Source organism: Zosterops lateralis (genome assembly GCF_965231275.1).
Source record: "Zosterops lateralis genome assembly, chromosome: 6".
NCBI lineage: Eukaryota > Metazoa > Chordata > Aves > Passeriformes > Zosteropidae > Zosterops > Zosterops lateralis.
In genome coordinates this window covers 37,233,696-37,259,573 of record NC_139761.1, presented here as the reverse complement: position 1 = coordinate 37,259,573, position 25,878 = coordinate 37,233,696, and the positions used below count along the sequence as shown (strand labels likewise).

The window sequence follows — 25,878 nt, the reverse complement described above, 5'->3', positions numbered from 1 at the left end:
CCATTAGCCACTGGAATGTGGTTTACATGAAGCCTTTATTTGTTGGCTGTGTTAGATAATTAAATTCTCTTTGATCTTTGTATTGATAGGTCACAGCAAGTAATGTGTGTTTATCCTCAGAAAGCTAGTGCCTATTTTCCAGTAACAGTCTGTCCCAGTGCCTAGCTTCATTAGAAGTTTTTCCTCCCCTGTAACTATGTGACTGAGAAGAAGATTCAGATTGTTGTGTGCAGTAATTCAGTTTTTCAGCTGGAATGGCCCAGTTTTGTGAATTGTCCTATCAGTCCAAAGAAGGTAATGGAAGAACCTGCTGCCACATGGCTTACACTCCTGATGTGTGATCAAAGAGTATGTTACCAAAGAACTTTAGGGTATTGTAATCAGGAAACAAACCAGGAAAGTACAGCAGAAGTCTGACAAGTTTAGTAAATAATGATCAGAAAAGACATAGGATTGCTGTGTTTTCTGGTCTCAGATTGTTGATCATATTCTGTACTGTAATGCATACTTTCTAGCTTGCACAGTACTTGCTGATGTAAGATAAAATACCTGTTTAGTAAATATCTCTTTTTTTTCTCTTTTTAATTAAACCAGGTTGGAAGCTCATTACCTCCCCAAGATAATGGGTCTTGTGTGCGACCCCAAGTGATTCGACTTGTGTCTTGTGAAGAGGGGATTTTCTCTCAGGAACTGGAACCTTCTGAGAGTGAGGAATGTGTAATCTACCCTGAGCAAGACGAAATCCATCCTACAGACTCTAGCAGGTTAAAAATAAGCTCTCTGCTGTGCATGGCTCATATGTTTCTGTTCCGATTTTCTTGCAGCTTGTGTGGTAATTTTGATGACTTGACTTACTGCCTGATTGATGTCAGGCGTGTTTAGTTGAGAGTTTTATGTCAGATGGATGCTAGAGGAATATGAAACTAAGAAGGCACCATTAAAATAACTTTCCTCTGAGGAAACTGCACATTAGCAGTCTCCTCCAAGTTTTTTTCTTTTGTTGAGTAAACAACTTGGGAGCAGCCTTTTTGCTTTCTCCCTTGTCTGGGTTGAAAATAGCAAGGGGAAACTTAGAAGCTGGAAAACTCACTGACAGTGACATATGTGGCAGTGAAATGCCTACCCAGGAGAAATGACAGGACACTTATGAAAATTGGGCAAGAATTTAGTGAACGTAGCGTGTGATTACTCTTTTATGGGAAATAGAATTACTTGCACAATACAGATGGAATTGAAAAGACACTGGAGACAGTGGAGACCTTTTTAATTCCTTCGCTGTTTCTTCTGTTTTAATTTCACATAATTTAAGTTTTTCTGTACTCCCTTTTATTTTCCTTCCCTGAATTTTGTTCTTCCCTTCCCCTCTTGACCTGATGCCAGTAGCTGTTTAATTTCCTTTGTCTTCTGTCATGTTACAGAGAGTGGGGCTGATAGTTTTAGACAGACTTTATGCAAGAGCGCATGCCAGAATTTTGCAGTTGAGGCTGCTAGGTTTTGCCTAGTTTATTTTTCATTTTTAGTTTTGCAGTGATAGCATTTGGACATGTGCTGCTCCAACATATAAGAAAGGGAGGCCCTCAGGTGACATTGGATACAGACTGGACACATGGCAATGTTTACAGAGTGTGGGAGCTGCCAGGGGTATAGTTGCTATTCAGTTCTGTTGATTGACTTCTGCATCCTACCTTGCCTTGGAGTACATTTGAAGCCAAAGTATTTGGAAAAGTGGAACTCTGAAGTCCTTAGGCATTAGGCAAGAGAACAGTGCTAGTGACATTTGACAAAATAAGATCTATGAAATCACTGTAGGGAAATCAGTGACTCTGTCATACAAGACTGTATTTTTGTATGATGTTCTTCAGTAAACTAGTCTTTCTCAAAGCCAGAATCTCGTATACTTTGCATCACAGAATGTTCCCAAAGAAGCAGGTCATGAACATGGGAAAAAACATGTATTAGAGCTTAAATCTCTGGCAAACTAGAGTTTCTCTCCTGCAGGTATAGGCCTGGTTTTAGTCTCTTTTTCATCATGTAGCCTTCTACATTTGTTCCTCACCTGTGCTGGAAATCAAGCCAGAGCAGTGTGCTGCTGGTGCCTGGTAATCGTGGGAACTGACAATGCCCAGAAAATCAGACAGTCCCCTTGGGACTTCCATGTCCAAGCTTAATGAAATGCAAAAAATATACTGTATTATGATGAGAGAAATCAACTTTTTTTTCTCTTTAAAGCTTTTAATTTGTAATAAAAGGTATTACTAACACAGGTAAGACCTTATTAAAGTTAAAATGTGCTTCTTTACATGTAAACAAATATCTCTTCTAGTGCTGTATCTTCCTGTCTCTCTTGTAGTGAGTTCCAGGTAAAAGCATTGCCCCACGGGAAGCTCTGTAGAGGTTATCACAGTAATGGATGCCCAGACAAACACAGTCCAGACAGTGCCTGCTCTGTAGATTACAGCAGCAGTCGTCTGTCCAGCCCAGACCATCCAAATGAAGGTAAGATGCAAAGACATTATAAATGTATTTGTATGTGAGTTCTTAGTGAGCTGGCCTGAGGTCACACTCTGATTAGTCACACTAGTCCTGCTGTACAGATTCAGGAGCATTTGAACAGACACCTCAAGTAAGCCACTGTAGAAGCAGGAGTTGGTGCATTTTCCTTATTTCCTTGTGCACCTTTGGCTTTTCTCTTACCTTGCTAGCCAGGGAGGCATGTTTAGTACTGATTATGCTGTAGGCTGTGCTGTTTGTGAGATACAGTAGATTAGAGAATTACTGCATGTAATGCTGACTGACTTTAACATTCTAGGTTCAATTTAGCATCTTTGATTTTTTTTTTTTAACTTGGCTAATGTTACACTGATTAAGTTTTTACACCCTGAGGTTTTTTTTGCCTTTTCCCAGATTCTGAAGGCACTGAGCCTCTAAGCGTAGATGGTGTCTCAGACCTGGAGGGAGAAGAAGGAGAGGAAGATGTGGGTACTAGCATGCCTGAGGGAGAAATTCCTCAGATACCTGATCAGGAAAAGTTCCTCAAGGAGCATTTTGGGACCCTGAGCAACACTGATGGAAAAGGTACATCTCTATATTCAGTGGGGAGACTTTTTAAGGTCACTCCTGATTTTTCCTCTGTTTAAACCAAAGTAGGCTACAAGTTCTGGTAGGCCTTCATAGATGTTTGTACATAGGGAGAGGGGAAAAAATGGCAAACAGTGTAAGAGGCCTAAAGAAGAGTGACATCTGTTAACTTCATCGGCCTGTGTGTAAATTTGTGTGGATGAGATTGGGCTCTGTGTCAGTTTGTGTTAAGTATTGTCCCTGGAATCCTAAAAAGCCATTATCTTGCTCCCGCACTGTTTTTTGCTGTTGTAAAAGAAGGTATTGACTGCGCGTTCACCCCCCCGTCCCCCCGCCCCCCCCGTAGGTGACACGCAGTGGCCTCTAGTGGTGCATCAAGGCATAGCCAATGTCACAAAAGAAAAGGCTGAAATGCTGGGTGGAGAGAGAGAATGAGAGACATCAGAGTGGCAAAAGAGCTGGTTTGTCTTTATCGACCAACTCCACAACAAAGCATATCTTTTTAGAATTGATAATGGTTGCAGGCAGCAATAGCTATGCGAATTTTTCGGGTTCTTTTATTATTTTTTTCCTTTTTTTTCCTCTTTCATGGGTTTGTTTTCTGCTTCATGCCAGTGCCTCACAGTCCTACAGGCAGGATAGGACACAAAGGGAAGCAAAAAAGGAGGAGGCATACCCTTAGGGAGAGCAGCATCTTAAGGCAGAGTAATCTAGTAGAACACTAAAAGCAAAGAAAATATAATTATTTCATTCTCTGTAGCTTTAGCTTAAAAAAATCCCCTTGGATATCAGGGAACACTTGATAGTCTCTATGATTAGAAAATGTATATATGAGAATGTTCTGTAAATAAACTGCTCATTTTTCTTTCTTCTTTAACTAAAATTTTTAGGTGGCTCATGTAGGAATCTGGAAAGAACCGAAAACCTCAGCATTTCCTCTCGCTTCCTTTCCCAGTCCCCAGCACTCAGGTATGGCTCTGCTTGTTTTGAGTGTTTCTGTCTGTCTATTTATACTAATATCAGCAGGTCTCACACTAGGTCCTGGGTGAAAATAGTTGAACAAACTTCTGGCTTTGGTGTGCCTAGGCACAGCAAAGTGCTAGAACAGCACCTGACAGGCTGTTTGCAGACTCTTGTGATTTGGGCAGGTTATTCTGGATCACTTTAGCTGTTCTATTTATTCTGATATAACACTATTGTTTGTTTTTTTTCCCTCTTTCAACAATGTGCTTAATTGTTTTCTGATTAATGTCTTGCTTGATTAAGTTGGAGGAATCACTAATAATCTAATTTACTCTTCACTGTTTATGCTCTTTTTATTCTTTTGCATTTCATTCAGCTTGGACGATGAAAGTAGATTTGTCAACTTTTCCTTTGTTTTACAGTCCTTTCTTACTCAGCTTTGTTTCTTAGTCCTATGCCTTCACAGGGTGTTCTGGTGTCTCACACAAAGCTCCACGGGGATATTATTCTTCCAAAAACCCCTCAACTCTAAAGCACTACAAAAGGCCTCTGCAAGCCGTTTTCCTTGTTATTAAAAAAAATAAATCTCAACAACAGAACAAAAAAATTAAAAATTAGGTCAATGCTTTTATTGATTTGGGTTCATAAATGTTTAAAACAAACAAATACTCCTCTATTCCTCTAAAATGACAATTTAGAATCTTAGCTTGAAGGAATTTCATTGTATAGGACTAAGCAGATTTGAATATATCTTCTAAGGTTCATCAGCTTCAGCATGGTAGGGAAATTCATTTATTATTGCTGTATTCAGCTGCTGTTGCTGCTGTCAGGAGTGCCTCTTAGTCTGTCTCATGTATATTTGGGAAGAAAGCCAATGGTTAGCTATTGTGTAAGCTTCTGGAGAGTTGCAGTGATGAGTGAAGGAAGTCACTGGTGCTCTAGAGATGTAACAAGGGAGGTAGTTTTTGATTATGAAAACCTCTGGGCTTTTAATCTGTTCAGCTGTTTAAACATGCCAGATTGGAAGTTGCCTCCTTTCTGAAGTAAGCCTACTGTGTTTGTCTGAAGTGGAGAGGGGAGGGGAAATTAGGCTTTCCTTTTGAAGATACTGACCAGCTTTCTTAGTCATTATGCTTCCATAATGGTAGGAAAACATATTTACTTCATCTTAGGATTATCTTAGAATTGAAAAGATTTAAATTTTAGTAAGGTGAGCTGAGAGAAGAGACCTGACCTGACTTTACCCAGTCTTTCCTATGCCTGGAATTTTCCCTTCTCTTTTGTCTTCACTTTTTACAGTGTCCTCCCTCGAAACAGCAACCCAATGCTATCTATGATTGTACAGCCTATAGTTAAATGCCTGAAGACCAGAGCTTGCAGGGTTGAGTAGAATTAAGTGGTAACAGCTTAGGGCATTTTTGACTCAAAAAAGTCCAGACAAGGATTCTCTATTCCAAGGATTCTTTATTCCAGGAGCTCTTTATTCCAGAGAAAATTAATGCACGTTCATGTCTGTCAAGGGAACATTGTTTTAACTGGGATTTCTTTATTCTGTTCTTTAGACGATTGTCACTCTCTTCATCAAATCTGACACTGGATTCAAAGCCCATCGAGCCACCAATCCAGACCAGTCACTTTACACCAAACCTGTTAAAAAATGACAGCAGCCATCCTGGTGATGCATCGGAGAACAGCCAGCTCCTAGAGAATGTAAATTCAAATCGAGCTATTTACATGCAGAAAAAACGCAGATCAGCTTTGGAGACCAGCAGAGTTGGTATGGCCCCTGGACGGGTTATTGCCTCCTTTCCAGAAGGCCCTGTGAATACAGTCATGAGAAAGGCACAGTCAGTGCATGACCTCGTGCATGAGGGTAAGGACACACATTGGAATGATGGTATGAACCTGAGAATGAAACAGGGACATCTGAGTGGAGGACTTTAATTAAGCTTGTCTTTCCGCATTCTGAGCTACAGGCTTTACATATCTTCTAACTACTAGCCTGTCAAGGGAAAATATTTTTAATATTATTAATTAAAATATTTTTTAATATTTTTAATTTGTAATGCACATGCTGGTCTTCTAAATATCAGTCTCTGATATTGGTTTGGCATCTATGGGAGGAGCACTAGCACGGGTGAAATGAAGCATTTGCAAAAATATTCTCTCTTGCTGTGGGTGGTTGCTGTAAGCTAAGACTGAAGCTCCCCAGGGTGGGGAGGAGAGAAAGAAGGAAGAGACAGTAATAAACAGCTTACTGTATCCATGCCCACTACCATTGAAACAATCAATTATATTAATGAATTAAGAAGTTCATTTTCAAAAGCAAAAAACCCCACCTGATCACCACAACAGCACATACAAGTTTTTGCTTGCTTTCTCTGGCCTCTCACTTAAGAGTCACAGTGGTCCAAGGTCTCCTGACCATACACTTTAAGAACAAATCTGTCTCATGAGGAAAGCAGCATTGTCTGAGCAGGATGAGGGATGGGAAAAAAAGAAAAAGCTATTGAGGCTTGGTGATACTAACCTGAACTAGTGGTTATGTTTGTATACATCTGACAGGGGCTGAGCTGAGCTACATTAAATTCCGATTTAGGAATTCACTGCAGGCTCTTGTCTATTTTTGGTATGTTTGTCTGCTTAATTTTCACAGATAAGGGTCCAGGAGTGATATCCTCTGCCAAGCAGCGTCCTCAGACTCTTTTGGTGGTTGAGAAGGATCCCAGACCTAACAATTGCAGGGTGTTATCAGCCAGTATGTTGAAGATGGATGGATCTGGTGCTCTGCTGGCCAAAGATGTCAGGGCTGCAAAACCAAAGTCCTACATGAACCCCACAACCAGCTTCCGGGCTAAGATGTCAAGGAGCATATCTGTAGGGGAAAATCTGTACCTTGGTTGCTCCACTGAAATGCTGACTGATGGGAGGACTAGTCCTCCAGTGACAGAGAAGACACAATCTAGTTCCACACTAGATACTGAGAAGATTAAGCTGCCAGTGAAAGAAAATGTTCCAGTGAAACCTGCAATCCAACCAGTTGTAAATTGCTCATCTCCCAAGTCCTTCCACAGCAAGTTGGCATCATCAAACCGAGCACATCTGATTCTTGACATTCCCAAGCCATTGCCTGATAGACCCACACTGGCCTCCTTCTCACCCACTACCAAAACAAAAACCCTGCTTGAGCCACAGTCTCCACAGTCACCTGCTGGGGCCTCTAAAAAGAAACTCTCTTTTCCTGAGGTCCGAGCCTCCAAGAAGGAGAATCAAACTGCTGGGTCTCTGGCTTCTGGTAGAGAGATCCCAACAGGGCTTGCTAAGGAGGGCCCAGTCTCAAGGACAGATTGCCAGGATGAGCCAGGGGTCACTAGTCTAAAACTGAGGGAGGTGTCAGAGGGGCAGCACCTAAGGTCTCCTGAGAGCACACTGCCCAGGGGCAGGGAGTGGATCACCGGCATCGCCTGTGTGCTAGACAGCCAACCTGGACTTTGCCCACTAGACCCCATCAGGCCAAGGTCTCCTACATCTGTAACTGCCTCGGCACAGGTCTCAGGTGTGCATGGATACCCATCTCTTATCTTCCCCCTTCTGTCTCCTGTCTTTGTGAACCGCCTCACGATCCCATCACATTTCTTTACGTCCAGCTTCTGGCCTGTCTCGTCCTGTCTGCACCTGTCTCGTTCCATAAACCATCCCCTCAATGGTGAGACACTTCTTCAATCTAACATCTTTTTCTCAGTCTTTAGTTTCCATTTCCTCTGGGTCTTATGTCTGACAGTCTTTCTTAGCTGAATGTTTTGTAGATTTCAGAACTGTCATGTTTTTAGTGATTTAGCTGTACAATTACCTCTAGGGGCTCAAACTTCTTTGTGGTCAATGCTAAAAGCTGAAATGCTGAGAATCCCCTGGAGTGTGTAGGTCACGTCTCCCACCCTTCTCTTGGAGCATGTTTGGGCCAGCAAATGAAGGTGCAGGCCAACATGTGCCAACAGAACCAAGCAAGCACAGATAATACTGTGAAATTTATGTGAAGTTATGCCAGGCAGCTGAAACTTTTCTTTGTTAATATACAAGTGTGCAGGGTCCAGAAGGGTTTGCATACAATTTTCTCCCATGAGATAAAGTTCATGGAGGTGAGCTCCTTGCTGTAGCTACCTGTGAGAGCAAGCAGGTCTTTGTGCTGTTATCACTCTGCTTTGAGGACATGTCTGAAACTGAATATGCAGTGCATGTGCAGGGTTTGAATATAAAAAATAAATATGTGGGTTAATTTTTGAATTATCTCTAGTCTGGAGAAAAAGGTACAAGATGAAAAACTTTCACCTGCTGAAAACCGCTCTAAGATCTGTTACAGTCCTCAGTTTAAGGTAATTCAATCAAATGAAAACTAGCAGATCAGTTCTGAAGCAGAAATCCTGCCCTCCAAGACAGGAAAACCTCCAGTGGCAGAGTCTGTGGCACTGTTTAGTCTCACATCATCTCCTGAGGTTTTTCTTTTGTGTCACAATCTGAAAGGAAATACACCTTTTTGAGTTGTGTATTAGAAAGCTGCATGTTAACCACTGCACTGATAGCTTGTACCTTAAGAGGCTATGCAGTTTTTTACCCCTTTTGTTATGTTGTTCTTACTCATATCTGAGAAAGGATAGCTCTGTAATCCTGTGATCAGTTACCTTCTGTGGTGCCAGGCTGTTGAACCATCCATTGGCATGGTTAAGCACAATATTTGTGCACCAGAGCATTGCAGAAGGTTTAATCTGGTTTTGATGCACTGTTATTTTTCTGTTTGCATTTCTACAGGCACCAAACACCTTAAGAGTGAAGCACTATTATGTAAAATAAGAAATATGATGTTTTGTCTAAGGGACCTGCAGTTATCATACTGTAGCTGCTCTGAAGAACAGCGAGTGCATCTGAAATTTTCAGACCCTCCCCCTACAGGGTTGAGGTTTCTTCCAGCATCAGATGCAGCCTGAAGCTGTAGAATCATATTCTACAGCAGAATTGTAGTTGTCTATACTCTTTGGGCTGAGTTTTCTCTTCTAGATTTGCAAATCAGGCTACATAGCAAATGGTTTTTGGTCAGTTTGCAGAATTTGCACAGGTGGCACAGAGAAAGAGCAAGGGTTTTTTAAGTATTGATTTTATTTTTTTTTAACAACTCCCAAGACGTAGCACACTGACAGAATATTTAACAGCATCCTTTAGTGATGAGTTAGTGATATTACACTGTGGATCCCAATGGGCTTTTTTCTCAGTAGGCAGCTGTCAGCCTTAAGCTTCTTGCAGACCACATTTCCCAAATTTTAATGGTAGATGCTGGAAAAGCTGTTTAGATCCAAGTTGACTACCTCTGTGAGCCAACTTACTGTGGCTTCTGGGAATCACAACATGGCAGTCTAGATCAAAATTGTAGGGTTGATAGAGGCTTGTTCTGCTTCTGACTTGCACTGTTTCTTTGGGTTTCCACTTAATTTTTCTGTCCTTACATTTCCTGCTTGTATAACAGCTGCAAATAAAGAGACTTAATTGTTCTTGTTAAAGCATTTTGACATCTACAGTTAAAATTCTGTAGATGTGCTTAATACTGTTGCTGTGTTTAATATTCTCCGCTAGTTTCTGAAGAGTTCTGCTCCACACACCCAAGAGGCAGAAAATGCCTGTTACTTAAGCATTTATATTAGGTTTTGTGACCTTTCTCCTGATTGGCACCTCCTAGAGCTGGAGACCAGCATAAAAACAATGATCAGAGGAGAAATCCAGAAATTATCATGAGAAGAAACAGCTGGGTTTCAAACATAAAGCGGGAAGGAGTGGGGCAGAGCTTGGATTGCACTGAAGGCCACTCTGCTCAGACTCCACGGGTGATTTAGGATCAAAGAAAGCAGATGGAAGGATTTGTTCATGCCTCTTTGTTCTTTTTAATGTTTTTGTTTGTGTAAAAGTAGATGTTTTTCTAGCTATATTTGTTTGTGCATCATCTAGATGTATTCATAAAATTAGCTCAAATCCTCTCCAGTCTTTTCAAAGATGGTGTTCTTGGAATTGCAGAAATTACAGTGCTAATGTGACAAAATTTTTGGGTTTGGGTAACTAAAGAAAGTAGAATGTCCTTTGTCCAGGCTTTTGCAAGTTGAAGATTGTGTTTGTGTGACTATGTCTTTGTTCATTGTTTATGTCTAACTCATGAAAGTGTTCATTGTATAAAGATTGCAGATCTTCAAATCATGTTTTGGAGAGAGTATTTGGTGGGGACAGGCAGAAGATGCTGTCCTTCAGTTGCTTGCTTTTGTCTTTTAGTTTTGGATTGTGATGTATTAGCAGTGTATGTCATGGGTTGCTCAGCAATGCAATTCTGTTGTGGTTGAGTTTGCTTTTCATAACTCTTCTGGACCTCAGAACACTGCAATAATTCAGTGTAATCTATCATCCTCTGTGCTTCAGTAATACACTGTGCAGAAGGATGTGTGAGGGGGAGCTTGTAGATTTCTAACTAGGTGCAAGCTAAAGTAGAGGCTCCTTGGATCAGTCCCTCTTGCCACTGGAAGCTTTCATACAAACTTGGCTTTAATTGTAATTGGAAATCAGATGGGTAATCTGTGACTATCTGTGATTGTAACAAAAAATGTGCAATCTGAGGAAAAGCATTGCTGACTTTGGAGAGTCTAAAGACTGGAAATATAGGGGTGTTTCAAGCAAGCAGCATGTCTAGTTAGTATGAAGAAAGCTCATACAGAATGTACCTATTTAATAATTTGCTCGAACAAGCCCTAACAATTGAACGACAAGTTGTGAGTGCACAGTCTTTCAGATACACATTAAAAAACCTGTTTTCTTACAGTCTGTGAGGTGGTGGGTAGTGGAGTGTCTGTGCTGTAACTTGTGATTTTATGTTTTCCTCCCTCCAGAACTGGGCATCAGCATAGAACAGTGTGAGCACGTGGTGTCCGAGCTCCAGGACAGCATGCGCAGAGCCCTTCACCTTTACCGCAGGGTGAGTGACCTCACACTCTGGTACCATAGCTGGGCTTCACAGCCCACAGACATCTTACACAGAATGTAAATGCTTGCTGCCTCAGGGTGTTCTCTTGGCTGTGTGCTCAGTGACATAAGCTGCCTGGCTGTCCACTTGACTGCACCTTCAACTTGAACCAGGGATGCAGGAGCTCCTGATTTCCAGCTCTTGGATTTTCCAGTGGTTTGCTATGGTACTCTGAGCAAATCAATTAAGTTTTCAGTCTGTTTAGCCTATCTGTAAGCTGAACATAACAGTATGCTCTTTTTCAAAGGGGTAATAGGGAATTAATAAATGGTTATACAGTGTTTCAGGGATATGAAGTGTTATAGGAGTTTTGAATTTTATTATCCCCATCTGTTTTTTGTCTTTGAATCCTGTGAAAAGGATTAGCAAATGTGGGATACCATGGGAATCCAGCTGTGAGAAGAACATGCAGCTGTTCACCTGTTCCTCTTACCAGAGACCAGCTCAGACCAGAGCTACATGCAGAGCAATATAACAGCTATCTGTTTCTTTGCGTAGCACTGTCAAGTGCTGTCTGTCAAGTTTCCTGCAATGAGTGTGAGACTTTGATGGTGAGCATCTGCTACATGGTTCTCTGCAGCTCTGGCCACAGCACTTGCATTAGCTCTCTGACCATGTTCTGTTCCTGGGACCAGCTGCATTTGGCGGACAGGAGACTGTGACCCTGTGCTGCAGCTGGGAAACACAGTACCTCCTTAAGCCTACATAAGGGGAATACTACCCAAAAATGTGCTTCCCATCTCTGTCCTGTTGGAGTAATGTGTCTGGATTTTGTGCAACTAGGGAGTATAGGATGCATGTCTTGCTATATACCTAAATGGGCAGTCTCAAATGTTGAAGAAAAGTAGACTTGATTGGTCAGCAAATCTTTATGGCTTCCCTAAAGGGCTAAAATTGTTTACTTGATTCTCTACCTAAATCCCAATGCATTCTTTTTTTCCCCTCCTCTTTGTTTTCAGGTATTAAACAACACGGAGTCTTCTACTGACAAAGATAAAATAGCAGGCCTCCTGACAGAAACATTCTCCTCAATGAAGAAAGAATTGGACTCTCTGAAAGATGCAGAAGAGCTTCCGAAAGATAAGGAGGCACAGGTGAAGCCACAAGATAAGACTAGCCCAGTGAACGAGGAGTGTGGTGCCAATCTACCAAGTCCCAAGAGTCTGGGAGATGAGCAGACACTCGCTTTGTTGGAACAGTACTCGGAGCTATTGCTGCAAGCTGTGGAACGACGCATGGACAAAAAACTCTAAGGGGGGTGGATTTCAGATGTTTGTGAATACACAGAAATAATTGCAAGAAGAGGACCACAGAGAGAGCTTAAGACCAATGCTACCATCAGCTGGTCTAGGGCTGGTGGAGATTCCTTTATAAATTGATTTCCTCAGGCTCCAACAACTGACTTGTTCCAATTCTTAGCAATGTGCTGGCCACAGTTTTAATGTTTCCTAATGGTCTTCAACTTCCTGTCTCTAAACAAAGTCTTGAAAGCGGAGTTTGGAGAAATTGCCTTGAAATTTCTTCATAGCCAGGAGGTCAGGATGTTTGACACCTAAAAATACAAAGAAAATCCAGTTTATACAAGAAATTCTGAACTGCTGACTAAAAGCAAAGGAGTCCATGAGAAGCCAATCTCTTCCTCTCCAAGACTTTATGAGAATCAAGAATCAGACTTTTAATGGGTTTATTTATTAATTTATTTCTCTTGACTGTTGCTCTATGCCACACATGTGGCTGTTATCTTTGTCCTTTTAAAAAAACTGTCAATCCCTTTGCCATATCCCAGCGAGAAACAATCTCTGTATTATACATCCCCAACAGGGAGACAGGCTGGAGTGTCTGTGCAATTAATGAACTGTTCTCTGCTTAGATCTTGTCTTGCTGTTCTTGCTTTTCCTGCCTTAGTTTTGTTCCCTGCAGTAATCCTGCTGTTGTTATGACAACCCTGTCTGCTTTCCTATTGTGTCAAGACAGTCCCCACACTATTTTATCTGCATTCACCTCCAGGGAAAGGCTCTGTATCCCTTGGGCCACGCTTTGGAGATTACTTTATGAATTCATTAGTGGGTTTTTTTAATCTGGAATTTGAATATTTCAGACTGGGTTTTCTGCAGACATTTTAAAAATTGGATTTAGATACAATACAAAAGCCACCTTGCACGACTAGGAATTGGATATTGACTTTGATGTTGTTATGATTTATTTGTGGAGAAGTGACAGGGAAAAGCTGGTTTCCATCTCTTACGGTGTAACTCTAGATTTGAAAGATCTTTAGTGCCATGGCTCATCTGTGTCATTTGTTCATTTCACTGTGATAGGAAAATGTTTTCTCCTTGCCTTTTTTTGAAAACAGAATATTTACGTCCCAAGAAAGCTGGGATTCTCCTACCTTTTGTAAAGCTATTTCAAATCTCCTCAGAAAATTATTTCCTAAGAACTTCAAATGAGATATTTTGAGGTGTGATTACCACAATTTCCCCTGCCTCTAGCCTCTTTGCTTTTAATGAATTTCTGGTCTGAGAAACAGAATCTTCTCTTCTTGCATTTGTATGTGCAATATTATTCTTGCCCTGTGGAGCTTCTCTAAACCCATGCTAACTTGTGTTTGTTGTGGCTTAAGATTGTCCAGTGATATTTTTTAGGCCAATGATATAAGCTAAGAAAAAAAAATAATTAAACCAATGAAATTCTTCAGCACCTTCCCCCTTACTCCCACTCCTTTCATTAATAGGGGCAAATACACGAAGTATTTATTTCTGCCATCTCCAGTCTGTCTTGCATTTATTTTAAGGCAGAGCAGTGTAATCCCAGTTCATAAAACTAATGCAAGCAGCAAGAATTTGGTGGGAGAGAGACTGCTAGCATCTGTGGAACTCAGTCAGAGGCAGCCAGACTGCATCACTTAGTTACAGAGGTTACAGGGTGGAAGCAGTTTTCTTTCATTTTACTGTCCTGGCTGAAGTCTCTCTGAAACCCTGTGGCACTTGAAAATGTGGTCTGTTGACTTCTCTGTCTTTCTGTGACTGCAGATCTGCAGTGCAGCCTTTTTTCTGCTGGTCTGGCCAGACTGGCATAGGACAACCTGTTTCTCCTGAGTAGCTCTAGGGCTGAATAATCTGCAGTTCTGTCACTCCCCTAACAGGTTTGCTGCTTGATCACTGCCGAGTACTTCAGGACATGGCAGTATGGGGAACACTTTGGGAGCTTTCCAGCTGCTTCTGCCTGTAATTGAAATCTGGCTAATCATGTTTAAGGTGTCCTTGCTAACTTTTCCTTCTATGGGCTTGTACTGAAACTTTAAAGGGGTTATTTTCTAGTCTTGTCTCTGCACTGTATTGTGCTGAATCAGCTGATGTGCTCAGTCCCATGGGCAGCTTCTCTTGCACAGACAGGTTTTGCAAAGGGAGGCAAGTTGGAAACCAAGGGGGAAATTTCTGGCAGTTTCTCTGAGTGAAAAGATGAGAGCTGGAGATGCTGCAAGTGGAACATGTGATAACAGCCACGTTGGGTCTGTCATGAGAGTTAGTGTGGGTGCAGCTTGCTTCTGAGGTGACCGATTCTTTCCTCCACTTTCAGACTGTGAACATATGTCCTAGTACACAGGAAATTTCTTGCTCTGCTGGGGCCACAAGACACTCAGGAAAAATAGCAGTTCCTTGAACCCAGGTATATTTTGGTACTGTGATAATGGTTTAAGGGTTCTTTATAGTACTTCCTTGTGCAATTTTATACCATTTTATTATTTAAACATTGAGGTAGTGACAAAAAGGTCAGAGATGATACAGAAGAGCCAGTGGTGAGAATGAAATTACCATGAAGGTAAAGGGCAACAAGCAGCAAAGCTGGCATAGAGGTATGAAACAAAGCTCCTTGGAAATAAGTTGTGTGAAGCAGATCTGATTTTTAAGCTGATCAGAGTGGTTTTGTTTCTTGGAATGGATTTTACTTAGGGTCGTGGCTGTACACAGGAAACCAGAGGTAAAATCTGATCAGAATGATGGCAAGAAAAGTGTTGGGCAAGTAGATCAGTTGTAGGAGAATGGTTGTGTAGTTTAAAATAAATTTAGAATAGTATATGTAGGAGACTCAGGAAAACAGAGTAGAAGTAGAGATGATCTTGGTCTGAAGAACACCATTTGACCAATACCTGTGAATGATACAATACCAAAAGGCTTCAGGAAAGTAGATATAGGACTTGGAGATGGTGATCTGTAATTGAAGGATGAATTGGAAGGAGTTTGTTTTTAAATATGTTCTATGAGCCTCTTGCTTCTTCTCTTGCTGCTCTCAAAGCAACTGTTTTTTTCTTAAATGGCAAAGTCATGAGCTGCTTGTTCAAGGCTTTGATGTTTTGAATTGATTAGAAGCCCAGTAGACACTGGTGCCCAAGTTTGTTGCTGAGAGGGGTGAGGAGAGTGTTGCTCTTTATAATTTAAGACTAATCCAACTAATTCTTCCCTCCTAACTTCCTATTGCTGGCAGTAGGAAATATTACTAAAACCTCTAGTTTACAAAACAAAAAGAGCATAAATGCATTTGCACCTTGTGAACATGTTTCACTGCAGGCTGTCCATTGGGCCAGGCAGAGAAATAATGAATGGTAACTGCCTGGGAAGTGAAGAGGCTTGTCAGAGGAGGTGATAATATTGAGCCTATCCCTCTTAATGGTTTGTGATCCCTCTAACTGGTTTGTGTGGGTGTTAGCATAGGCACCTGCACAGCAAGATACCTATATTAAGATATTTGTTTAACATAAAGCCTGAAAAATTAATTTGGACCGACCTATCCTCTTTATATATATTTTCCTCCCTTCAACCCAACATTCCTGGTCAAAATGAAAAGTTTTAGGTTTCTTTTCCATCTTGCAAATTGTACTGCTTTGCCTGTGGAACCCATCAGTTTGTTTAAGGGCTCCCTTCAACTGGGACAGTAGGAAGGGCTGCAACCTGAAAGGGCAGCAAAGTGTTGTGTTACCTGTCTGCAGCAGGAAATACCTTCCTCCTCCCCATCCCTCAGCAGCACCCAGGAGCTGTGAGTATGGGAGTCCACCCTTTTTCCACCTCCTCTCTCAGGTTGTCCTCTCCTTTCCGTGCGACCTCCCAGGTGATGACTGGGCCTTACAGCAGCCCCCTCCCCAGACTCCCCGTTTTGCAAACTTCATCAGGACTCAGAGGAATTGGGACGTTTCTTTCTGGGAGTAGAAACATACCAACTTAATTTTTTAAAAAATAACGGATATGTATATAATTATATATAAGAAAAAAAAATAATGAAATGCAGGTATTTAAACCCCCTTGGTAAATTCATGCATGTATACAGTGTCTTCCCCCCAGCCCGTTGGATGTGTAGCATCCAGGACACTAAATGACAAAAGCCTCATTGAAATGATAGACAGGTCTTCTAGCAGCCCCCGAGAGAGAGAGAGCAGGTGGTTCCTTCTGTGGGTAAGTCCGGCGTGTCCCATGTTTCAGGTCAGGGGGCGGCTGGGGCTGTGTTCGGAACGAGCCATGTCCGCCCCGCGCCCCGGGCAGGCACCTCCTCACCCCCTTCCCCTTCCTGCACTGCCCTTTTCCTTCACTCCTTTAAAACACAAACAAAAACCCCCTCCCTGCTTTATTTATAAATGCGTGTTTTTATACTTTTGGCTTTAGGTAAAGTAAAATTAATACGTTGTCCTTTTTTTTTTAATTATTATTTGGGAAAAGGATTAAAAATTCCGTTTGGGTTTTTTTTTTTTTGTTTTTTTTTTTTTTTTTTTGGTGGTTTTTTTTTGTGGTTTTTTTTGGGGGGGGTTGTTTTTGTGGGTTTTTTTTTTTTTTTTTTTTTTTTTTTTCACTGTGAGGCTCTCCCGGGAGCTGTTTTTAACTCTGTATTCATTTGTACTTCGTGTCTTAAACTGTTTCAATAAAAACGTGACCATTTGTTACCCAGCCGCCCGACTCACTGGGGAACTGCGGCCGCGGCTCGATTTCCGGGGAGAGGAGGGGGCGGGGCCAGGGGCGGGGCCAGGGGCGGGGATAGAGGCAGGAGTGGGCGGAGCTAGAGGCAGCAGTGGGCGGGGCGGGGCAGAAGGGGCCGGGGCCGTGCATGGCGGACGGCGCGGCGCTGCGGGCCGTGAGGGGCTGCCTGGCCGCCTTCCCGCGGGAGGCCCGCGGTGAGCGCCGGAGCGGGGCGGAGCGGGGCGGGGGAGGCCGCGGTGACCCCGCCCGGAGCGGGCAGTGGTGCTGGACTGGCCCCGCCAGGGGCGTGGGGCCATCGGCGGCACCCACTGTGCTGCCGGCCTGGTGGTTCCGAGGTCAAGGTGAAGCAGAAAGGCCGCCCCCGCAAAAAGCAAGCGAAATTCGAGAAAACGGTCCTTTAATGGTTGTTTCTCTGGATATAAAGTAGCAAAACAAAGCACTATTCCAGCTTCCAAAAAATCATCCTGTGGTGTCACCTCTGTATGGGAGGTGCACTTCCTGTAGTACAGGCCCTTTATCCCTTTATCCTCAGGCTCTGGCCTGGGGTTTCGCTCTGGCTCTGAAACTCCACTAACACTCTTTGGGGTTTAACAGAGGGATTCATGATCCCTGGGGGGCACTGCCTGGTGTCAGCGTGGTGAGGCGCCTGAAGCCAGGGTGCTTCTCTCGGGACACTGAGTAACTCCGTTTGTCATTTGTCTGGACAGAGCTGGGCTGGCCGGAGTCCGTGCCCTATCTTGACAGGCCTCCGTCCCCGCTGGAGTTTTATCGGGAGTGGGTGAGTCCGAACAAACCCTGCATAATCCGCAACGCCATCAGCCACTGGCCGGCCCTGCAGAAATGGACCTCAGCGTACCTCAGGTATGAACGAGCTGCGGTGTTCAGCTTCAGGTGACCTCACTAAAAACCCAGTGCTTAATCTCTGCTGTTTTTTGTAAGATTAGCTCAGATTCCTTCCTGGTTCTTTGTGAAGGTGTTCAGCCTTCCCAAGGTCAGGTGTAACTGTCTTCCTTGCACACATACTGCCCTACCCACCAGCCGGGAGGGTGGATGTTTTGGCTGTGTGCAGCCAATAGACTCAGGCTATTGACACCCACCCATCTGGAGTGGGGCTGTAATGCTGTAAGAACAGACTGACCTGTTTGTGATTGAGCACACCTTGTTTTCTTTAAAAAACTAAGTGCTGAATATTTTAACAATGACTGAAATTTTAAAGATAAGTCCCCTTTTAAGAGGACTTATCCTGAAATCCTTATTCTTATCCTTAGACCTGAAATCCATGCGTTAGATCTAATTCTGTGGGGTTTAAAGCTAAATATCATATGGAACTAAGAACTGTTAGCCTCATGGGGTGTATATCTATCAGTTTCTGTCTGCCCCTTCTCTCTGCTCAGTTGCTTTTGAACACATGAACCCCTGGATTTGGCTGAATGGCCACAATAATATCAAGCTCTGTCATGACTGGTGAAAAGAAGTGGCTGAAGAGGACCCCCCATCTGCATGGAGGAAAAGGGAGCTCCTTTATGAACTGTCCTGTTAGGAGAGAGTGCAGAGAGGAAAAAGAAACTAGAGTTACCTTGACTGCATGGAGCAACTGGAGCAAAATGCCAGAGTCCTTCCCAGACAGCAGAAAAGCTCATCTAGAGACACCCACCCATGGAAAGACAGGTGTCTTATTTTTGCAGCCCTTGAAACATGTTTTTAAAATAACCAGTATGTAATACATGAGCTAATTGCAGACCTGGATATAAACCTTTGATTTGTTTTGCAGGGAGGCGGTAGGTCCCAAGGTGGTGAGTGTGGCGGTGACACCAAATGGTTATGCAGATGCAGTGTTTCAGGACCGTTTTGTCATGCCAGAGGAACACAAAATGCCATTCAAGGACTTTTTGGACATTGTGGAGAAGAAAGTGACCTCTCCCAATGTATTCTACGTGCAGAAGCAGTGTTCAAACCTCACTGAGGAGTTCCCTGAACTTGTTTGTGATGTGCAGCCTGACATCCCATGGATGAGTGAGGCACTGGGTAAACCCTCTATTTCTCGTGTATTCAGTAAATATTTTGCACAGAGCTTTAAAACAATCACACTAGGTACTACAATGTGAATGCTTGTTCTCTTTCTGAATGCCACAGCTCAGTTTGGTTTCATCCTCTTAGAATGCAGAAGTGGTAAAATACCTAATAGAGTAAAACAAGTTTTGTAATACAAGTAATACAAGTTTTACTCTGAAATCAGTATCTCTGTTGTGTACTGGGACCCTCACAACTGAAAAAATGTCATGTAACACTTCTTTTCAGCGAGTGGCTTTTCTTTGATCTAGAGTCATGTTTTGGCTCAATGTTTGCAGTGTAGAAGGAGGTTACTGCTGTTCAGAGTGAGATTTGCAATGAAATCTGTCATAGTTATGAAGGAAGTTATAGGACAGAATTTGGCAGAAAATTATTTGAAACGTTTTTAAAAATGACATTTTTTTTGTTTTCATCATATCTCTTTTCCCTAATCATACAGGGAAGAAGCCTGATGCCGTGAATTTCTGGCTTGGGGAGTCAGCTGCTGTGACTTCTTGTATGTATCCTATGACACGTACGGGTAAATCTTCTGGTGATTTCAGCACGAGTTTAAGCTGGCTCATTTTGAGTTAGTAGCTCAGGGGAATAATGAGGTTTTTCTGACAAGGCAGTTCTATTTTAACATGCTTTTTTTGCATTCTTTATCCTGCTTTTCTGCAGCCTCCCGCTGCTGTGTCTCTGGTGCATTTACCTGGCATTGTGTCAGGCAAGGCACTGACAGTTTGCTTCATTGAATGCATTTCCTACAGCATGATATTGTGACTTTCCCACTGGCTGCAAGAGGAAGAAGCAGTCTGATAATAATAGGGAAAGATGATACTTTCAGTTTACTGTAGTTTCTGCTACAGAGAAGGAAATAGTTCTGATTTTCTGTCTTTCTTCACATTTCTCTCTTTTTCTCAATCCTAGTACATAAAGATCATTATGAGAACTTGTACTGTGTGGTATCTGGAGAAAAATATTTTCTACTGCATCCACCAAGTGACCGTCCCTTCATCCCATATGGTACATCAATTTGCCACGCAATGTGTCTGAAGGTTGGAAGGACAGACTAAAACACTGAAAGATGTGAAAAAAAGGAAGCAGTGGTAACATTTTGATGTTTATGCAGTGTTACATGTTCCAGTGTGAACAGAAATTTCTTCTATTTCATGCTGCAGGCAGTTTGTAAAACAAATACTACTCTGAGGCCAGGTTTTACAGTACACTGAAGTAATGGGCTCATTGATTCACATCTTGAGTCTTGTGTCCAGTTTTGGGCCACTCAATTTGGGCAGGACATTTAGATGCTGAAGAGAGTCTAGAGAAGGATATTAAAGCTGGTGAAGGTTCCAGAAGGTAATTCCTGTGAGGAGCAGCTGAGGTAGCTGGGGTTGTTTAACCTGGAGAAAAAGAGACTCGGGGGGAACTTACCACTCTTTAGAACTCCCTGAAAAGAAAATTGTACCCAGGTAGGATCAGGCTCTTTTCCCAGGCAACCAGTGACAGAAGGAGAGGTAATGGTGTCAAATTGTGCCCAAGGGAGGTTTAGATTGGACATTGGGAGGAATTTCCACACATAAAGGGTGATTAGATATTAAAATGGGCTGCCCAGGGATCCGATGGAGGCATGTGCCTGGAGGTGATTAAGGAAAGACTGGATGTGGCACTTAGCACCATGGTTTAGTTACACAAGGTGATGTTCAGTCATAGCTTGCACTTGATCATCTTAGGTGATCTCAGGTCTCATCTCTTGTCTCTTCTCTTTTCCAACCTAATTGATTCTGTGATACTCATGGCAGTCTCTTCAGCTTTAGAGTATTAAATAATTTAAGTATTTTGTCAGTGTTGTAGCATGTCATCTTTGATGTTTTACAGGTTCAGATTCTGCCTGCTTTTCTCTACGAAGAAAAAGCCAGGAAGCTAAAAAAATCAATTGTGTTTTAATGGAATATTCAAGCTACTAACTGAATCTCTGAGATTCAGAAAACTGAGAAATTAAGAAATGTTCTTGTGGCAGTAGTGCTTCACACTGCCTATTTTCTGTTTCTTTATGTTGCTTTCCTATGTGCATAGCAGTAGCTTTTGTTGCAGTGACCTCTAGAAGATGGACAACTTAACTTTGTCTCATAAAACTTAATTTTCCCATTCCTTGACTTTCAAACCATCATATTAAGTGAATGCAGAGTGCTCTATGACACAAATGTAGTTTGCTAGATGAAGTCATAAAATCACAGAATGGTTCGGGTTGGAAGGGACCTTGAAGATCATTGGGTCAATGTCCCTGCCATTTAATAGACCAAATTGCTCAAAGCTCCATCCAGCCTGACCTTGAACGCTTCCAGGGACAAGGTATCCACAACTTCTCTGGGCAACCTCTTCCAGTGCCTCATGACCCTTATTGTTAAAAAACTCTTCCTTATATATAATCTAAATCTACCCTGTCTCAGTTTGATACCATTAACCCTTGTCCTGGTAAAAAGTCCTTCTCTGCCTTTCTTACAAGCCCATTTTAGGTACTGGAAGCCACAATGAGGTTTCCCCAGCACCCTCTCTTCTCCAGGCTGAACAACTCCATCTCCTCAACCTTTCTTGGACTGGTGGTGTTGTCTGTATGTGAATGTGTGACATATATGCATGTTATAGGAGTCCTACTTTGTAAAACAAGTTACTGTTAAAACACAGAATATAGGTAATGCTTACATTTCATAGTGTGTAAAAAGAAAATTCCATCTTTTTGAGCATTAGGTTAATGAATGGAGAGAAACTCTCTCCAGGGAGGGCTTAAAAACCACATGTGCTGAAGCTATGAAAGAAAAGCAACCAGCAGTATCTGAAGCAGTTGATTAGCCCTGTCAATTAAAATTAGAAGTGAAAGGCTGGCCACAAGCCACTAATAACTCTTGTGAGTGCTTCTTTGGTAGACTGACCTAAGACGAAGCACCCAATTATAGAATGATGTATAAGTCAGGGGTGCATTTATGCTTTCTGAAAAAGAAGGAAGGCAGTTACTTGAACAAAATAGGACTGGGAATACAAATGGGCTTGGAGGAGAATAATTATTATTCAGACTGACTAATAAAAAGTATGTTAAGAAACTGGATAAAATTTGAAATCAAAAAAATGGAAGGATAATGAGTACAAGTAAGTTGAAAATGGTTTTGTCCTAATTTTTTTGGTGACATGTACTGCCATCAGGTTCTCTGAATTCTGTAATTTTATTCTTTCTCTGATTCAGAGCTCTATCAGCCAGCAACCTACCATGTATCAGAAGATGGTTCATTTGAAATTGTGGATGAGAAGACTGCAGAGAAGGTAAAAGAATGTAATTAATACAGTAGGGAGAGTTTGGTACATTGGTGAGCCCTCAAACTAAGCATATTCATTAATATTTAGAAATCCTTCATTACTGTAAAGTGAATGCCCAGATATTTCACTTGTATTTTACTATTTGCAAAGGATACTCAGCTTCCAGAAAAACCTTTTACTGCACATCTGAAACCATTAATATCATAAAGTGTTGCTTTGCACCACATTTGAATAGATCCACTAAAGAACTTTTGAATGCATCAACAATAAAGGAATTAATTTCATTATGCCTGAAATAGACCCCTCTACATTAACTTTCTTTTGGCCTTCTACTCAGGTTCACAGTAGAATCACCCTGTGCAATAAAACATACCTGTCTAAATGAATAAGTTGTGTTTTCTTAGTAGTAGCAAATATTTATTTGATGAAAATGTTTAGATCTGGAGGCACTTTAAAGATGTCAGTAGAGTCTTAATCCCTTGCCTTTTGCCTCTGCAAAGTGTGAGTAATGTCACAACAGAACTTGAACTGGGGCTTGTTCTTTGTTTCCAGAGTGGTGCTCATGGAATCTCATTCCTGTAATGCTGCAAGGTTGGAATGCTGAGGTTTATAATTCTGTAGGGCAGAGAAAGTATTAATGCAGGCAAGAGAGACTTCCCAGCAGGGAGGGGTGTTTTAGCTTCTGGGAGTAAAAATTATACCAGAGAGCTAAAGAAGAAGAAATTTAATTCTAAAACGAGTGGTGCAGATAAATTATTTAAGTACTGGATGTAGGAGGAACAAGCAACTTAAGGGGCTGGAGGTGTTTAAAAGTATGCCGAGACACTGCAGTTTCATGAATGACATTTATTGCCTTTTCACTAATTAGAAAGTGTCACCAAAGGAGGCACATCTTTGCATCCTTCACCTATTCCCAGTTGAATGTGGAAAGCTGTGTAGCTGTACATGTTTTGCTAGACAAAGTACATGTTTTGTAACCTTGTGAGTTTGATTATCAGTTGTTTTTCTGGAAGCTTGCTGAATTTTTTTGCCAGGGTCAGTACCATATACACACTCTTTTGCCTTTAGGTGCCCTGGATCCCTCTGGACCCCTTGAACCCAGATCTAGAACTGTATCCAGAGTATGCTCAGGCAAAACCTCTGCAGTGTACAGTGAAAGCTGGTGAGATGTTATATCTGCCTTCTCTCTGGTTCCATCATGTTCAGCAGTCACATGGCTGCATTGCAGGTAAAATAGACAGTATTTCCAGATACATTTATGAACTGTGGTGGGTATGCAGGTAGATATCCCACAGCAAAGTATTAGTGGGAGCAAAGTTCCTTTAAGGTTATCTGCCTCTCTGCAGGAGGGAATAACAGTCTTGACAGATCCCATGGGATTGCATCCTTGCAGCCTGTTTTGCTTATAATTCACAGCTTTGTTAACACAACATGGAAGATGCTCTCTTTTCATATGAGCTGAAGTCTGCTCTGACCCAGTCTCTTGCCTTGCTAATAAGGTTGTGTTTGTGTTACTGTTCCCCTGCACTTACCAAAAGTCTTGTCATTGCTTTCTTTGTAGGATTTACCATTATCTCTCTATCTATTTTTTTTTTCTTCTCTCCCCAAATGAATTCCAGAATTTCCAGCATTGTTAATTTGGTACATGTAGAGGGGTGGGGATGTGCAAAGTATTATTGTTACATTGTGCAAGTTTTGCAGGGTTTGAAGAAGAGATTTTTGCTGGAATTTTTGCTTGCCCTTTGTCTGGAATAATCCTGATAATGCTGTTCAAGAAAAAAATATTTTTAACAGTGTGACATTAGTATTTGTATAACACTACAAATATTGCAAGCCCTTTAATCAGTTCTTGTGATTTTGTGATAAAATGACAATCTAGCAGTAAAGCAGTAATTCTGATTCATTTCTCCCAGTGCTGTTGCATCAGTCCTTAAAGATTTTTTTTAAAAAGTAGAGTTGTTTCCAGCTGCAAGCCCCTGGCCACTTTTTTTTCTCTGTTTAACAGAAATATCAGAGAGTTTGCGTTTATTTATCCTTTAGTCTGTTAACTGAGAGACAGTCTGTGTACACTTGAAAAATCAATATTCTCTGGGTCTGGTCCAGTGAATATCTGAAGCCAGAGCATATCCTCCTCCAAGAAGCATTAGTACAGTATTACAGGGTATGGCTTCATTTTCCTAGGAGACATACCCCAAAATTAGCAAGAAAAGCAGAATTAAAGCACTGTCTAATTGATGCCCTTTTGAAGTAGTGGTGAATTCGCCATCATTTAGACAGGAAGAGAGGTTCCTATCCAGATGTTAGACTTTGCAGTTTGGTATTTTTTGTCTACATAGAAGCATACATTTTCTCTTCCTAAGCATTTTGCCATCTTCTGCTCCAGTGAATCTGGTTGATTTGGGTTAAGACAGAGTTGCATTGGCAGCACTAACGAAGAACTCCATTGTTTGCTTGTGCTACTTTCAGCTGTAGTCAGAGATTTGCTCATTTTAAAGTTCAGTCAGTAAAAAGGAAAAGCCTGTATTAACTGAACTGTGTAAAACAGTCTATGAACACATTCGTAAATCGTTACATTCTGGCCTTAAAATGTTTTCCTTTTTTTTGTCTCCTCAGTGAATTACTGGTATGACATGGAATATGACATTAAGTACAGCTATTATCAACTACTAGATTGTCTCACAAAAACTGTGAAAATGCTATAGCAGAGGTGGGAGACTCAAGCTTGTGATGTCTGTTTCTGATGTGATTCAATCATCAGCGTGTGACTGGAGCACAAACATGATTCCCCAAAAAGAACTGAACATTAAATTATGGTCAACAACGCCTGCTGAACACATCATAGCTATTTTTCTTGATTTCAGAGTCCAGACCAATTGGCCAGATTTTTTGGCTCATAAGTAGAACTTTGATAATAGGATTTTTAGGCCTTTGCATGTTGCCTCAGTGATGGTGAGCAAAATCAAATGTGAAGAGAGACAATCCAGGTTTTGAAAATCCCCAAATGGAAGCCCTGACTGTTTGCTCAGACCTACAGATTGCTTTTGTAACAACCCAAGTGGACAAGGAAGGATCTGCTCTGTGCATGGGGGTGCAACAGTCCAATGTATGCATTCTGCTTAAGGCAAAAGTCTGTCCTGATGTAATTCTCTAAGTTCAGTGCCTGTGGTGTTTTGATGGCAGGAAACTATAACTTCTGCAATAAATAGGTCAGTTTAAAGCTTATTTCTGTACTAATTTATTTTTTTATCCAAGTAAACAATGGCTGAAGAACATTTAGGGGACATGCAAAAGTCTATGTTGCCTATTTTCCAATAAAAAGCTACACGTTTTTATTGCTGTTTTTTATTTCTTTTCACTGTTATATTTAAACACAGCTGCATTCTCTTGCATCCTGAGGGACAGTTTTAGAGTTGCTCTGCTAGATCTGCAATCAATCTGCATATCTGTGGTCTCATGGCATGAGGGGTGATTCTG

The 25,878-nt window shown here is 41.6% G+C and overlaps 2 protein-coding genes across 8 annotated transcripts in view; both read left to right on the top strand.

The window, feature by feature from the left end:
• MAPKBP1 (mitogen-activated protein kinase binding protein 1) overlaps positions 1–12,363 on the top strand; it is a 93,672-nt gene extending 81,309 nt beyond the window's left edge. For 2 of the 5 annotated variants that reach the window (XM_083863190.1, XM_083863191.1), the window contains exons 24-31: positions 595–764; positions 2,351–2,496; positions 2,905–3,075; positions 3,969–4,047; positions 5,604–5,914; positions 6,698–7,747; positions 10,953–11,038; positions 12,046–12,363. In XM_083863190.1, coding sequence (XP_083719316.1) covers positions 595–764; positions 2,351–2,496; positions 2,905–3,075; positions 3,969–4,047; positions 5,604–5,914; positions 6,698–7,747; positions 10,953–11,038; positions 12,046–12,339 — 2,307 coding nt within the window. In that variant the 3' untranslated portion in view covers positions 12,340–12,363. The remainder of the gene's footprint in view (positions 1–594; positions 765–2,350; positions 2,497–2,904; positions 3,076–3,968; positions 4,048–5,603; positions 5,915–6,697; positions 7,748–10,952; positions 11,039–12,045) is intronic. The other 3 variants (XR_014590354.1, XM_083863192.1, XM_083863193.1) reach the window with 3 other exon arrangements.
• A 4,742-nt stretch (positions 12,364–17,105) lies between these two features.
• On the top strand, positions 17,106–25,732 carry JMJD7 (jumonji domain containing 7). Of its 3 annotated transcripts, none has more exons than XM_083863196.1 (8): positions 17,106–17,240; positions 17,754–17,907; positions 18,818–19,071; positions 19,556–19,612; positions 20,026–20,121; positions 22,334–22,410; positions 23,473–23,632; positions 25,018–25,732. In XM_083863196.1, the coding sequence occupies exons 1-8, from the start codon at positions 17,174–17,176 to the stop codon at positions 25,104–25,106; spliced, it is 954 nt and encodes a 317-aa protein (XP_083719322.1). In that variant the 5' UTR covers positions 17,106–17,173; the 3' UTR covers positions 25,107–25,732. The 3 variants fall into 3 exon arrangements, with proteins under 3 accessions (XP_083719322.1, XP_083719320.1, XP_083719321.1); XM_083863194.1 differs by having other exon boundaries at positions 17,106–17,438; XM_083863195.1 differs by lacking the exon at positions 25,018–25,732 and having other exon boundaries at positions 17,106–17,438; positions 20,026–20,153; positions 23,473–23,609.
• Positions 25,733–25,878: the final 146 nt, after the last annotated feature.